Source organism: Bemisia tabaci, chromosome 2 (assembly GCF_918797505.1).
Source record: "Bemisia tabaci chromosome 2, PGI_BMITA_v3".
NCBI lineage: Eukaryota > Metazoa > Arthropoda > Insecta > Hemiptera > Aleyrodidae > Bemisia > Bemisia tabaci.
Window position 1 is genome coordinate 76,033,797 of NC_092794.1, and position 13,808 is coordinate 76,047,604.

General features: G+C 36.9%; 2 protein-coding genes across 4 annotated transcripts in view; both read right to left on the bottom strand.

Annotated features, from left to right (window-relative positions):
- b6 (pentraxin-related protein b6) overlaps positions 1-13,808 on the bottom strand; it is a 270,110-nt gene that overhangs the window by 119,505 nt on the left and 136,797 nt on the right. The gene's annotated exons all lie outside the window — the stretch shown is intronic.
- LOC109038267 (uncharacterized) overlaps positions 1-13,808 on the bottom strand; it is a 44,071-nt gene that overhangs the window by 6,008 nt on the left and 24,255 nt on the right. For both annotated transcript variants that reach the window (XM_072296270.1, XM_072296269.1), the window contains exons 5-9: positions 13,558-13,796; positions 11,185-12,106; positions 9,258-9,378; positions 7,472-7,673; positions 6,312-6,479 (exon numbers count right to left, since the gene is read on the bottom strand). In XM_072296270.1, coding sequence (XP_072152371.1) covers positions 6,312-6,479; positions 7,472-7,673; positions 9,258-9,378; positions 11,185-12,106; positions 13,558-13,796 — 1,652 coding nt within the window. The remainder of the gene's footprint in view (positions 1-6,311; positions 6,480-7,471; positions 7,674-9,257; positions 9,379-11,184; positions 12,107-13,557; positions 13,797-13,808) is intronic.

A 13,808-nucleotide genomic window follows, 5' to 3' on the forward strand; every position in this document is an offset into this window, starting at 1 on the left:
GTTAGGGTGGAGCGTTTTTGGGAAATATTGTCCCAATGAGTTCAGCATATGACAATTGATACTCCTTTTGAATTCAAATCGAAATGTTCATTTTGAGTTTTGCCGAAAAATTCGATCTTCTGCGAGTAAAGTGGACCTAAAGGGTGTAAGTAAAAAATGTGATTTTTGAAAGATTTGGAAAATCATTCCTACTTGGAATTGACGGGTGGCGGCCTATGGGCCAAAAATTTCGTCCGTTCTGGCGTATCTTCAACTGTTGAGGTAGAAACAGCCTATTTGTGGTGCTCGAGAGCTTAAGGAGGTGCGTGACGCGCGCTGTTGCTCAACGTCGCGTTATGGAACGGCTTGGTATCGCTAAAAGCCGCCGTGGGTACTTTCAGCGGCTACCCGTGAACCAATTTCACGTGTATTTTCCATCCAATGCATCTCGACTGTTTTACCTTATTTTCAAAACTCAGCAGCATATTGAAGTATATTAGATTATCACTAAATCCAAACGTACATCCAAATAATGCTAAAATAAACGATGATTTTTACAGCTCTTCGCCACAAATAAAATTTTCCTCAGAACCCATCACGAGGCGGTCACTGTTATTCGGGTTCCCCTTCCCCCTTTTCCCTTCAATTATATTCAAAAAATTAATTTAATGTATCCATCATGCTTCCCTTTGAATTGTAAGTTAAAAATCAATACATTCCTCTATGGCCCTTTAAATGTCCTAAATTACGAATTTCTCAAGAAATTGAATTTTTGTCTGCATTTAGTATCGATGTTTCACTAAAAACCTATATACATTAATTTAGCTGATAGAGGGAAACCAGACTTTCAGATTATAAATTCCGAAGAAAATAGTTCATACACTTATGAGGTTTTGATCCATCATTAGATTCCATCGTTAGATAAAAAAAACGCAATATTTTACTAGCGAGTAATGTGCTTCGGATGAAACCATCCCTTGCGGGCTGCCCCTAAACGTGACGGGCAAGCTCAACTCGAAAATTTTGCAGTGGATGGCGAAGAAACAACCGCATTTGAATCAACAAGAAGCATCTGACTCGTTACTATTACCTACTTAGCCGCATAAGAATTAGAGTGGATTACAACTGAGATTCTACTATCGATTATGATGTGAGATTGGAAAATATGCCAAAATATATTTTCTAAACGTTTCAAATCCTTGTCTGTTATGTTTGTGGCAGTTTGCAAGAGATGGTTCCATCCAAAGCACATTAGTCCCTTACAAAATATTGCCTTTTTTTGTGATCAAACGACAGTTCAAAGCCTCATTAGTGTATGAACAATTTTCTTCTTAATTTATAGGTTAAAAGTTTGGTTTGCCTCTGCAAGCTAAAATAATGTATACAGGTTTTTAATGAAACATTGATATTGAGTACAGATAAATTCAAAAGTTGTGAGAATTTTTGATCGTGATTGAGGATATTTAAAGGGCCACAGAGGAATATATAAATTTTTAACTTGAAGGACAGAGAAAAACATGTAGGGTTGATTCAATTCATTTTGTTTTATATACTTGAAAGAAAGGGGGAAGAGTGGCTCCTGCAGTCACCTCCTTGCGGTGGGTTCTGGGTAGAATATTTCGATCAGTGGCACGACGTGCTTTGCAATATGACAATTGATCTGCCATTTAAACCTATGGAAAAGGATCAAAGAACAGGGCGTGCGCGACAAATATCTTCATAATCGATTTTTTACCATAGCTTCAAATTACGAAATATCGGTGATTGATGATCAGTCATCAAAGCTTCGCCACTGACTTTGATTCTAGAAAAATCATAAAGCTGTAAAAATCATTGTTTATTTTAGCACTATTTGGATTTACGTTTAGATTCAATTATTATCTAATATAATTCAATATGCTGCTGAGATTTGAAAATTTGGAAAAACAGTCGAGATGAACTGGATGGAAAATACACGTGAAATTGGTTCACGGGTGGCCGCTGTAAGTACCCACGGCGGCATTTAGCGATACCAAGCCGTTCCGTAACGCGGCGTAGAGCAACAGCGCGCGTCACGCACCTCCTTAAGCTCTCTAGCACCACAAATAGGCTGTTTGTACCTGAACAGTTGAAGATACGCCATAAAGGACAAAATTTTTGTCCAACTGACCAAAACTCGTCAATTCCAAGTAGGAATGCTATTATAAATATTTCAAAAATCACATTTTTTACTTACGCCTTTTAGGTCCAATTTACTCACAGAAGATTGAATTTTTCGGCAAAATTCAAAATGAACATTTCGATTTGTATTCAAAAGTAGCATTGAATGCCATGTGGCCTAACTCGTTTGAAAATATTTCCCAAAAGTGCTCCAAACTAACCTACCGTCCCAGGCTTTGCACTCAAGGTTAATTAAAAGGAGGTTGGTGCACACCATATTCATGACGTGCTAGTGGGACCTTGGGTAGCGCGAAGTTTGAACTGACGCGACTGGTACGAGTTACGCACAAGCAGACTGATGCTATTAATAACAATCCTTTTGCACCCATTGTTTATTGTAACAGAATATGGAAATATATGTTAATTAAACACATTTGAAACCTTTTTATGAACGCGTTTTATTATTTTAAATTGCTTCATTTCTCCAAAGCCCCAAAATTTTCGGGGGTTCGTGGTCCCCAGAATTTTGGGTCAACAGGAGTCATACGGCACATCAACAAAACGGTATTGATCTCTTCTCTTAGGAGACCTTTAAATTTTGAAAATCAGATAATTTTGACACCTACAGTCTCCAATTGAAAGGGGTGTGCGCAAAATCAACAAAGTTACCCTCTGTTTCTTGTATTTTCAAATAGGTAGGGCAATAGGGCATGTCTTGACCTCGGATTCAATGTTTATAGCCAAAAGAAACAAATAATTTGTTCTACGCTCTTTTTTCCTAAATCCCCCTTTTTTGAGTTACAGGGCGTTTTGGAGCATTTTTGGGCAAATTTCAATTAATCCCCCTTTTTTAAGTTACGGGGCATCTCAGGGCATTTTTTAGGCAAAGGGGTGTGTGCAAAATCGACAAAAATTCCCCACTCATGGATGTTGACCAATTTTCAGTATGTCATTCCTCACTATGGGATACGCCTTTTCCCAAGATTTCAAGGCCTGAAATGAATTTTATTCCGCGTAGCAGCGTTGCCAAGTTGAAAACCGTCGAGTTCCATATCTTTTGAACGAAAAGAGATATTGAGGCGCGGTTTGCGCTAAAATTCTCCTAAAATTGCGTTCTTTTGAAATATGTACTCAATTTGATCGTTTAGGTAATTTCCGATTGCAACGATGCCATTTTTCACACTTTCTTAAGGGTCAATTTTTTTCAACCCTAGTACATTGTCAAATGCCGGATTCTCGATTCAAAAAAAAACTGTTCATTGTATTATTCGTACTTTTCCATTTCTTTTGATATATTATAGTTCCCTGGAAAACGATCGGTAACGGAGATATGAGCAATCTAAGTTTACGCTCCGCGCGCGCCGCCTGGAATCCGGGCGCCGCTCGCCGCTCTGAGTCGTCTGCACGCACACTCCCTTTCTTCAGCTTCACAAGGTCATTCCGATGTATTTTTTTGCGTACTTTCCATTTCTGGCCTTTGAAAAGGGCTCCGATGAATTTTTAGGGGCCTCGCGGTCCATTGTTGCCATTTTTTGCTCGTATTTAGGGTTTTTTCCCTATTTTACTCACAATTCTACTAAAAAACTTAATTTAAATAATATTAATTTTAATTTAATTAATTTTAATAAATATAAAATTTTTAATAAAAACTTAATTTTAATTATAAAATAAAGTCGAAGTCATAATTCACTTTCCTAGAGACATCTTCGTCATAATTAATCCAATTTTTAGCACTTTAGGACGATTTTTCTCGAAAATTTGGTAACGCAAAAATAAGTTCCTACGAACGTTAATGATGTACTTTTTTACGCTCTCTTCAAAAATGAAAATTACGGCAAAAATACAAACGATACACCCCTACGGAAGATGACTAAAGGTCGAATAACATTTAAAAGATTTACCTTACACATAAGAAAGGGCCGCAAGAGGTGACATTCCGGACAATTTTCAGATTGTGGGAATCCAAACACAACTACGCTTTTTTAATATGTTGTATAGATAGGTAAGATCTGTTACGTAAGTACGTCAATATGAAAGCTATGCCCCACTTTCATGGACCATGGCGTGGGGATTTATCCAATTTTTCAAATATTTGGCTCTTTGGTACGATTTTTCTCGAAAATTTGGCAACAAAGGGAAAATTTATACATGAATTTTTATTTTTTCTTTCCGTTCTTCCCCTCAACGCACACAGTTTTCCGTTTCAATTAAGTTTTTTAGTAGAATTGTGAGTAAAATAGGGAAAAAACCCTAAATACGAGCAAAAAATGGCAACAATGGACCGCGAGGCCCCTAAAAATTCATCGGAGCCCTTTTCAAAGGCCAGAAATGGAAAGTACGCAAAAAAATACATCGGAATGACCTTGTGAAGCTGAAGAAAGGGAGTGTGCGTGCAGACGACTCAGAGCGGCGAGCGGCGCCCGGATTCCAGGCGGCGCGCGCGGAGCGTAAACTTAGATTGCTCATATCTCCGTTACCGATCGTTTTCCAGGGAACTATAATATATCAAAAGAAATGGAAAAGTACGAATAATACAATGAACAGTTTTTTTTCGAATCGAGAATCCGGCATTTGACGATCTACTACGGTTGAAAAAAAATTGACCCTTAAGAAAGTGTGAAAAATGGCATCATTGCAATCTGAAATTACCTAAACGATCAAATTGAGTACATATTTCAAAAGAACGCAATTTTAGGAGAATTTTAGCGCAAACCGCGCCTCAATATCTCTTTTCGTTCAAAAGATATGGAACTCGAATGTTTTCAACTTGGCAAAGCTGCTAAATTCATTTCAGGCCTTGAAATCTTGGGAAAAGGCGTATCCCATAGTGAGGAATGACATAAAACAAGCAGTTTGAACTGTGCGCCCGATCGAGGTCCCACTGTACATCATCATTATGGCTGGGTGTACCAACCTCCTTTTAATCAACCTTGCTTTGTACTCACTTATTTCAGGTTGACTAAGTCCAGGATCACACGAAAAAATAGAGAATCGACCTGAAGGAGTCCGAATTTTGTGGTCATGAAGCCCACTCACACCCCTTGGTAGATAAAAGGGGCTCCAGGATTAAAAATTTCGGATTGCTTCGGGTCGATACTCTATTCGTCCCTGCAATTCTGGACTTACGATTAGTTCGACCTGCAGAAAGTGAAAAAAAATCATACTAGGGTTGATCTGGGTCACCCTGCATACGCTTTTGCAAGTTTCACATGAATGAATTGGGGACGAATTTTTCAGGTGGAATTATGGGGTAGCTTTCTTCGTATGAACTCATGCCTAAAACACTTTGTACCACAATTTTTTTAAGTCCTGTAAAAAGATACTTTGATCCACTTGAAATACCTTTCATTTCAGAGTGGACTTTTTGAGCAGTCCAAGTAAAGGTTCATGAGATTAATAATTCCATTCAAAAGGACAATATTTAACAGCAAAAGGGGGCTTCATGGGGGCAATGGGGATTTTAAAATGGCTGTAACCTTTTACCCAGTTCAAAATTTTTGAAATCTAATTCCAGAATCTGAGAGAATCCAAAACAGAAAAAAAAAAAAAAAAAAAGTTTCTGCCAAAAATAATTGTTTTTAATCACAACTCTGTTACAGAGACACCTCATAAACTCTTACTTTAACTGCTTAAACATTCCTTTTTGATAAAAAGTACAGCATACCTATATAGCAGATCAAATTCTTTTTGCAATGAACTTTGAAAAATCATATTAAGAAAGGTAATCGGCATTAGTTCACAGGGAAAAAAAAATCATTCATTTTACCTGAAAAGTATGTCCCAAATTTTGTAAAGTTAACTCAGGACACTCACTATGGTCAATATTTCATAAATTGCTACTCTCTCTATCTTAGAAACATCTGAAATTGGTAATAAAACAATCCTGCAATAAGGTTGGCCGATGATACGGAGATCAACTCAATCGAGAAAATGCAATTAAAATGCCACGGTTGAATGACAGATACTCGAAAGAACAGCGGAACATCTGATTATGATAAAATTTTTAGTAGTGTCTCAGACATCAATATGTACTGTATTTTTCCTGCTGCATGTTGAAATTGGTGGAGGAACTACTTTTTGGGTTGAGAATGGTAAACATTCTTTATTTTTCGTTTCAGAGGACTCATTGATCAAAAAGCGGAATCTCAAGGACCAGTATCATTATTTTGATGAGCCAACTGTCAGATATTTACCAGTGGGCCTCCTATACTGATGTGAATGTGAGGAGAATGATAATGATACACAGGATGAGAAACAGTCCGTTGCCTTGGTCCAGGCTCGACATTAGAGGAGGAACTGTGATACACTGTCTCAGTTTGAACAGATGCAGACGGACTCACAATGTCACCAACAGCTACTTGCTGTAATAAAAAAAAAAAATTAACATTACACATATTCTTTAGCGAGGCTGCTTAATATTGGGAATGCTGATTTTCTTAAGTTGAGGCTAAAGATTTAAACCAGGAGTATTTAATATCAGAAAGCAATAGAATGTCTAATAGAATACAGTACGACCTCAATTTATCAGATTTCACTCGAGTGACGAATCGATCCATTGAATCACAATTCTTCACAATCGATCACAGGTCTTACTGTGTAAAAAGTTTACCACAGCAGCTGCTTAACCTATTTGATAAGTTTGCTGAGTCATACTCGGCATGGCCGCACTGGGCAGTGGGTGAAATGGCAGGTCAAACTGATAATGCAACTTGACAACAATTTTTGCGCTGTTTTTGCACTTTCCTGACAGAGGCACCATGTGCTCAGGTTTCATATGATTGCTAGATAGGATGCTACTGATGCAGACTTATTTGAGGCTGGTTTTAAATTTGCTCCAAGTTTTTGACTAAAATAAGGTATTATTTGTTAACATGAAAAAAAGACGGCAAAAAACCTCATTATTCATAACCTTTACATTTGTTAGTAATTGGTTTAACTGGCTGATTTCCCATGATTTTCTCCTTTGATTTTGTACTTCGTGCTTTGTAATGGGAATATGCTATGCCTGGGTTTGATGAAAATACTTTGACTTTGGCATGCTAATTTTCTGCGATAATTTTACTTAAGGCAATTAATTTTTCTTTTCTGCCGAGTTTTCCTGTTAATAATCACACATCAAAATGTACGTAAGTAGCTCAAGAAGAATCCAGGAAATCAAGTAATTTTAGGCAAAAGCTAAATTCCATCAACCAAGGCAAAACTTACTGTCCGTCTGAGGAGTAGGAGACCTTAATTAGGGTTCATTATTTCTAAAAAAATGTGCTGAAATTGTATTGTGATTGGAAAATGAAGAGAAAAAAGATGAAAAATGGGCAAAACTCAAAATTACGGAGAAGGACCCATTGTTGCTTACAATTACAGCAGGAAGAGTAGAAGTTGTAAGGACAGTAGGCGCACCAACTCCAGGGGGGTTGAACACTCTAGACTGTCCTACTGGAGGCAACGTCAACTGCTGAACAAATTGGAATGGTCCACTATTCACTGGTTGAGTTGAATACACTATAGACACAGGGGGTGACTGGGATGGTTCTCTTCGGAAATAGGTATCTCGATTACTGTAATAAATAACAGAAAATAAAAATCATGAGGTACGATTAAAGGATGTTCCTTGGGTACTTGAAACACAGAAATTAATGACCATGGGATAGATAAGAATTTTTGAGAATAGGAGAAACCTCCAAACTTGGGAATTACATGAGGTTTGTTCCATTAGACACCGGATTTTAATGCTTCCTTGCCCACTTTACGTTTAACTGCTGTCTTTGATTTTTTAAAAAGATAAAGAATCTACTGAATGAAACATTCTTCAAAGAAGTTAGTTTTTTTAATCAGTTTTGCTGTTGCACATTTTGAAAAAAGGCATTTTCAAGGTTACTTTGTATGGTAGCTTTCATTTTATAAATATTTTTTTGGAAAAAACAAAGGAGAGTTGTCATGAAGGGTCAAAGTGATGCTAATATGCAACTTTTTTTCACAACAACATTGTGATTTTTGAAAAAAAACCTGTTCTTTGGCCATTGTAGTACCCCTCCCCTAGTGGTGCATAACTAACATTGGTTTCTTAATTGCATCTTTTACAAGTTCTTAGTAAAGAGGTATGTTACAAATGTTTCAGGTATTCCAAAAGAAAAAAAAACAATTCAACACTCCATGGATGCGCGATGATAAAGCTTTTCAATTTTTACAAAGAAGTTTTTAGAAGGGCCCTGAAAAAGAGTCCTTCAAGGGCAACAATCATTCAAATTGCAGTGCTGTGGCACCTTACCTCCCAGCCATTCAAGTGCATACATCTCTGGGCCTAGATAATACATAACAATGGTGAAACACCCAAATGACATATCTATGTTTGCGACGTGCGGACTTTCTGTTATACTTTATTTTTTAAATAGAAAACTACTGAACGTCAATTCTTGTGACCTTCCGTTATTTTTCTTTACCGTGCAAAGAAAATTCTATGAAAATTTCAAGAAATAATATTGATTTGGTGTCCTTCAAAAAAGTAAAATGGGAGCTGAGATTTTTAGATGCTGCGAACAAGATCTGTAGTTTTGTAGTTCTACTGTCGTTAATCAAAGTAATACAGATTCACAGTCCGTCTTGGTCGAAAAATTCCCCATGCAAAACTTTCTCTCAAAACACATCACCAACAAAAAATCGTGTTTAAGCAAAATTTTCCAGCTTTTTTTTTTGTCTTGCACCAGGTTTTTCAATCCACATGGTTTAATGGTCTTCTATTTTCATATTGTAAACATACACCGAAGACTTATTATCAAGAATGATTATGCCTAAAAATTTAAAATGTCGGTTGAACATTCTTCTATTTCTCCTGAAAGTACACTGACTAACAAAAATGACTCCGAATATGCCTCATTCCAAGCTACATAACGGCTAAATAAAAAGAAAATGATGCTCTCCAAACAATGCTTTGTAAAGTGAAGTACTTAGCTTCCTACAAATAAAATAAATTAAAAAAAAAAAAAAAAAAACAAAAACAAACTTCAAACGCAAGGTGGGCTAGGAATTTTTAAAATCCAATTTCTAATTTAAAAAACCATGACAAACAGACTTCTATTTATGTAAAGGTGCAGGCTAATTTTTGAAGGACAGAAACGGTAGTACAGGGTAAATATAAAACATACTTTTCCACGGTCATTCTCCTACGCTGCGTTTCTTGAATACGCTGTTGAGTTTGCCAAAGCTGTGTATGCACGGGATAGTATCTTGATCGAGGTGGGACAGCATGGTATGAATCCATTGGGCCTATGAAAATTATGAGATTGATATTAGAGTGGTCTTAGGCAGTCACATAAAAAAGCATTTCAAAAATAACAGTGCCTATATAAATATACAAGACATGATCTAAATCATCATATCATATCATATCATATCATATCAAATCATATCATATCATATCATATATTCATAAACATTACTGAAACACACACATAAACACATTGAAATTTTCCATCAAGAGGGTTCTGATTTCTTTGGAAGTAGGTATACCGAAAAAGTACCATAAAAGTACTGATTTTATGCCAGCCAGTTATATTAGACACCCTGCTGGAAAGAGGCAATTTCTCCTGTTTTTATGGTTTATTAGGGTGAGTGTGAACATGACGAACATGAAGAACTGGGACAAATAGTGACTACTTTGTTTGTCTTACAATGCATCTAAATGAAGGCTCTGTTCAATGAAAACCCTGGGCGCTGGTAAAAAACTACAGAGCAATGTTAGGATACAATTGGTACTTCTAGTGTCGGGCTTCTTGCAACACTAATCAAAACGTATCATCAATTTCCATAACCAAAAAAAGACTTTGATGCTGTGAATTTGACTTAAATAAAATGAAAAAGCTCGGAGATGCTGTCTCAGTATTCTCAGTACCACCAGAAAACCAACCTCTGAAAACAATGACTCATGAGTGGACGTGTGTGGCTGGGGATTGGGTGGGAATGGAGGAGTATATGTGCCTTATGATGCTTATAATACATGAAGATTCGTTACGTAAATTTGTTCTAGCTTCACCTGCATTTTACTATAATTTTTTTGTTTTTTTACCTGTATTCCTCCAAAAAACCCTAAAATCTTCCAAAATTAACAGGCCTTTTTAAGGGAGAGTATAGGAGAGCTATTATACAGAATAAAAAACAACCTAAATTAACTTTTTTGGCATCTTACCCAAATAAACCATAAAAACACGAGAAATTGCCTCTCTAAAGCAGGGTGTCTCCTAAAACTGGCTGGCAAAAAATCAGTACTTTTACGACACTTTTTGGGTAAACCCACTTCCAAAGAAATCAGAACCCTCTTGACAGAAAATTTCAGTGTGTTTATGGTATGAAAAGAAAATTTCAAAAATTCGATATTCAAGCGGGAATCACAAAAAAAAGAACTAAGCTACGAAATTCAAAGCTCACTGGTGGCATACATGTCCGATCCCGAACAATCACAATCCAGCGGGCAAGTACTGCACTAAGAATCTATGTGCAAGGTTATGAAAACTGTTCAATCCACACAGCTTTTTCAAACTAATTTTTAAACGTATGAGACATTTTTCCGTAAAAGAACGCATAAGACTTCCAATGTTGCTAAGATTGTGCAAAGTACTTCTCTGTAAGTAAGTAACTTATACGGCAGTTCTGATACGTGTTTTTTCCTAAATCTGCTCCGAGGTTCTCCTCACTATCGTTAGAATGTAAGCCAACCGTGAATGAATTTAATCTACCCAAACCCTACAAAAATTGCACAATCTTAGCGGCATTACAAGCCTCATTAATCTTTTTACTGAAAACTTTTTCATTTATAAAAAATTTTAACACTAGGTATTTCAGAAGATAGTTAACAAAAATTATTGGTCTTTGACAGTAGTGGGTAATAGCTATGATGAGTTTTTTCAGAATTGGGGTCAAAGTCGAAAAAAGCTGAAATCTTATTCTATGAAAAAACAATGCCTCATGTTTTAAACTTCTGACACAGAAAATACAAGAGAGAAAATGTACAGATTATTCTCGCATCAAGAAACATTATGGGTGTCAAAAGGTAGCAAGGGCAGAAAAGAAACTTACCACACATTCTATGAGGCTCGATGTGATTTGGGGAGATAGCATTTGGCGATAATCTGCGCGTACGATTAACAACTTGTTGGGGACCTACAGGGCTACTCTGACCAACTGATGCCATTGGACAGGTTGCATTAGTCAGATTGACAGAGTTTGATGAAATCAACGAATGAGGACTTAGAGGGTTTGGTGGTTGAACAAAATTAGCTGAACGAGATGAAGTCATTGCGTTGACTAAATTTGATGAACTCATTGACCTGAGCATATCTGCAGGATGCATGCTTGGTGAATACCGTTCTGAATATGAAACGGAATTGGCAGAGACAGGTGAAGTTGAGTTGACTGAATTGGATGAGCTCATTGACCTGAGTATATCTGCAGAATGCATGGCTGGTGGATACTGTTCCAGATATGTTGTAGAATTGGCAGAGACAGATGGACTTGCAGAACAGTACCCAACCGGAAAGACAGGCCCTTTGGATCTTATAGAAGCTTGAGGATTGACTGAGGTTGTTGGCCCTGGCTCTGGGTTTATCATACAATGAGTCAATGTAGGGCTTAAAGAAAGAACTTGAATAGGGCTAAGAGGACTGATTGAGCTAATAGTGCTAGCTATAGGACTTAGTTGAGGTGGACTAACTGGTGAAAGAGAAGGAGATGGAAAAACAGGTAAACGACAGGAAGGTTGGTAGTAGTAGTATGGCGGATGTTGACACGATGGCGCTGGGTTGCGTACAGGCACAGTAAAATTTGGCCGAACAGGAGGCTCCCTGCTGTTCCCTAAGTAGGCATAACCACAAACACTGCTAGCTGTTGAGGAAGTTGGAGCATTGTTTTGGTAACTACTGCTAGTACTTGAATTGGAATGTTGGCGATCAGATTCTTCATCGGTTTCCTGTGTCAGATCCACAACTTGAATGTTACACTTCTGGAATCGACAAAGACATTGAGTGCGTGAATCAACTGTAGCTGTATAATGCGCACTTTGATGCATTTAAAAATATAAACAATTGGAATGAAACAATTATTTGCCACCTAGTATCGATCTTGTCTCTTTTTGGTGAAGTTACAAAGATTACAACTAAAAAGAAGGAAATTCCGGACCATATCCGATAGGAAACACTGCAGAATCTATTATGTCAATTTATTATTTTACACTTAAAACACTTGTATTTTATCTCCAAGAATTGAATGATATGCAATTGTAGTAAGATTAAAATCGGGCAAATTTATCGAAAAGGAGACTATTTGCAAAAACAGAATTTTGTGGGAGTATATCTTCTCCAAAATCACTTCACAAAATGTAGGGCTGTGTGAATATGGCTTTTTGATATCGAATCGAATTGAATATGTTGAAAAAGTTTCGAATTCGAATTGAATATTTTTAGTTTTTACTTACCTACTTTTGACCAAAACAAACCTCTGTGTTGGTCGAAGTAAAAATTGAATAAATAATTTTTCTCAATTCTAAAAATTTTGAATAAAGAAATTACTATTACAGGAATAAAGATCAAGAATTAATAAATTCATTTAATTATCAATGGGTTTTGCATACATTTTGATTTGCTGCGGAAAGAAAAGAAAAGAAAATCTGCTTTGTTCAGTTTTATTTCACATCAATGCTGATCTCGCAAAGACAGTCTAGCAACATTGTTAAGACCGGGGTGCCGCGCGGGGCAGAGGAGGATAGGTTATGGAGGTTAGTACATTCACCCATTTGTACACCATATTGATGATGTATCAGGTGGAACTCAAATGGAACGAATTTTGGATTGACGCGTCTAGTACAAGTGCCATACCCTGGATGAACCAATGAATCGTTGGCCTTTGTTTACCTTCCCTTAAACAAGTAGTTTGAACTGTGCGCCAGATTGAGTTCCTACTAGTACGTCATCAACATGACCGGATGTACGAATATTCGGTCTTTTTTTTGAGATGCGACATTTTGTCAATGTGGTCAAATAATTAGATTATTCGAGGTTCCTAAGTTCGAGTTCGAATCGAACATCGGAAATATTATTCGAACTCGTATATTCACACAGCCCTGACAATAAGTCTGGCTGCGACCGAAGGGGTGTTTTATGGGCACTTTGGCTTCACTCATGGAGCGTTTTTAAATGGTAGCTCATTTAAAGAAAATTTTAAAAAAATTAAAGACAATTTCTGTGTACTAAGTCAACTCCATAATGTTCAAAAATTAAGTATTAAAAATTACTAAACAAGCTCTGTCTTCTGTGTTCAGAGATGAAGCTGAAAAATTTTCGTCAATCTAGAACGGAAGCCTCTATCATATCCCCTTAAAAATTTTTTAGAGACTCGAATCTCAAGGATATCCATTGACCCATCTTGTGCATAACCCATTATGTAATGCGTGCTTACCTTTGGTGGTGTATTGGAGCAAGAACTATTTTCAATGGTGATATCGATGCTATTCGAGTTATCATTATCATTATTTATATTTATTACTGGTGGAGCAGTCAGCTGATTACTTCTACGCTTGATTGAGACTACTTCTATTCCACTATCATCTGAATGTTCATCTTCTGTTGATGATAGCCAATCTAGTTGAAGTTCTGGGGCAATTGGTCCATCATCTTCATTTCTTGACCTTGATGGTCCTGATACAAAAT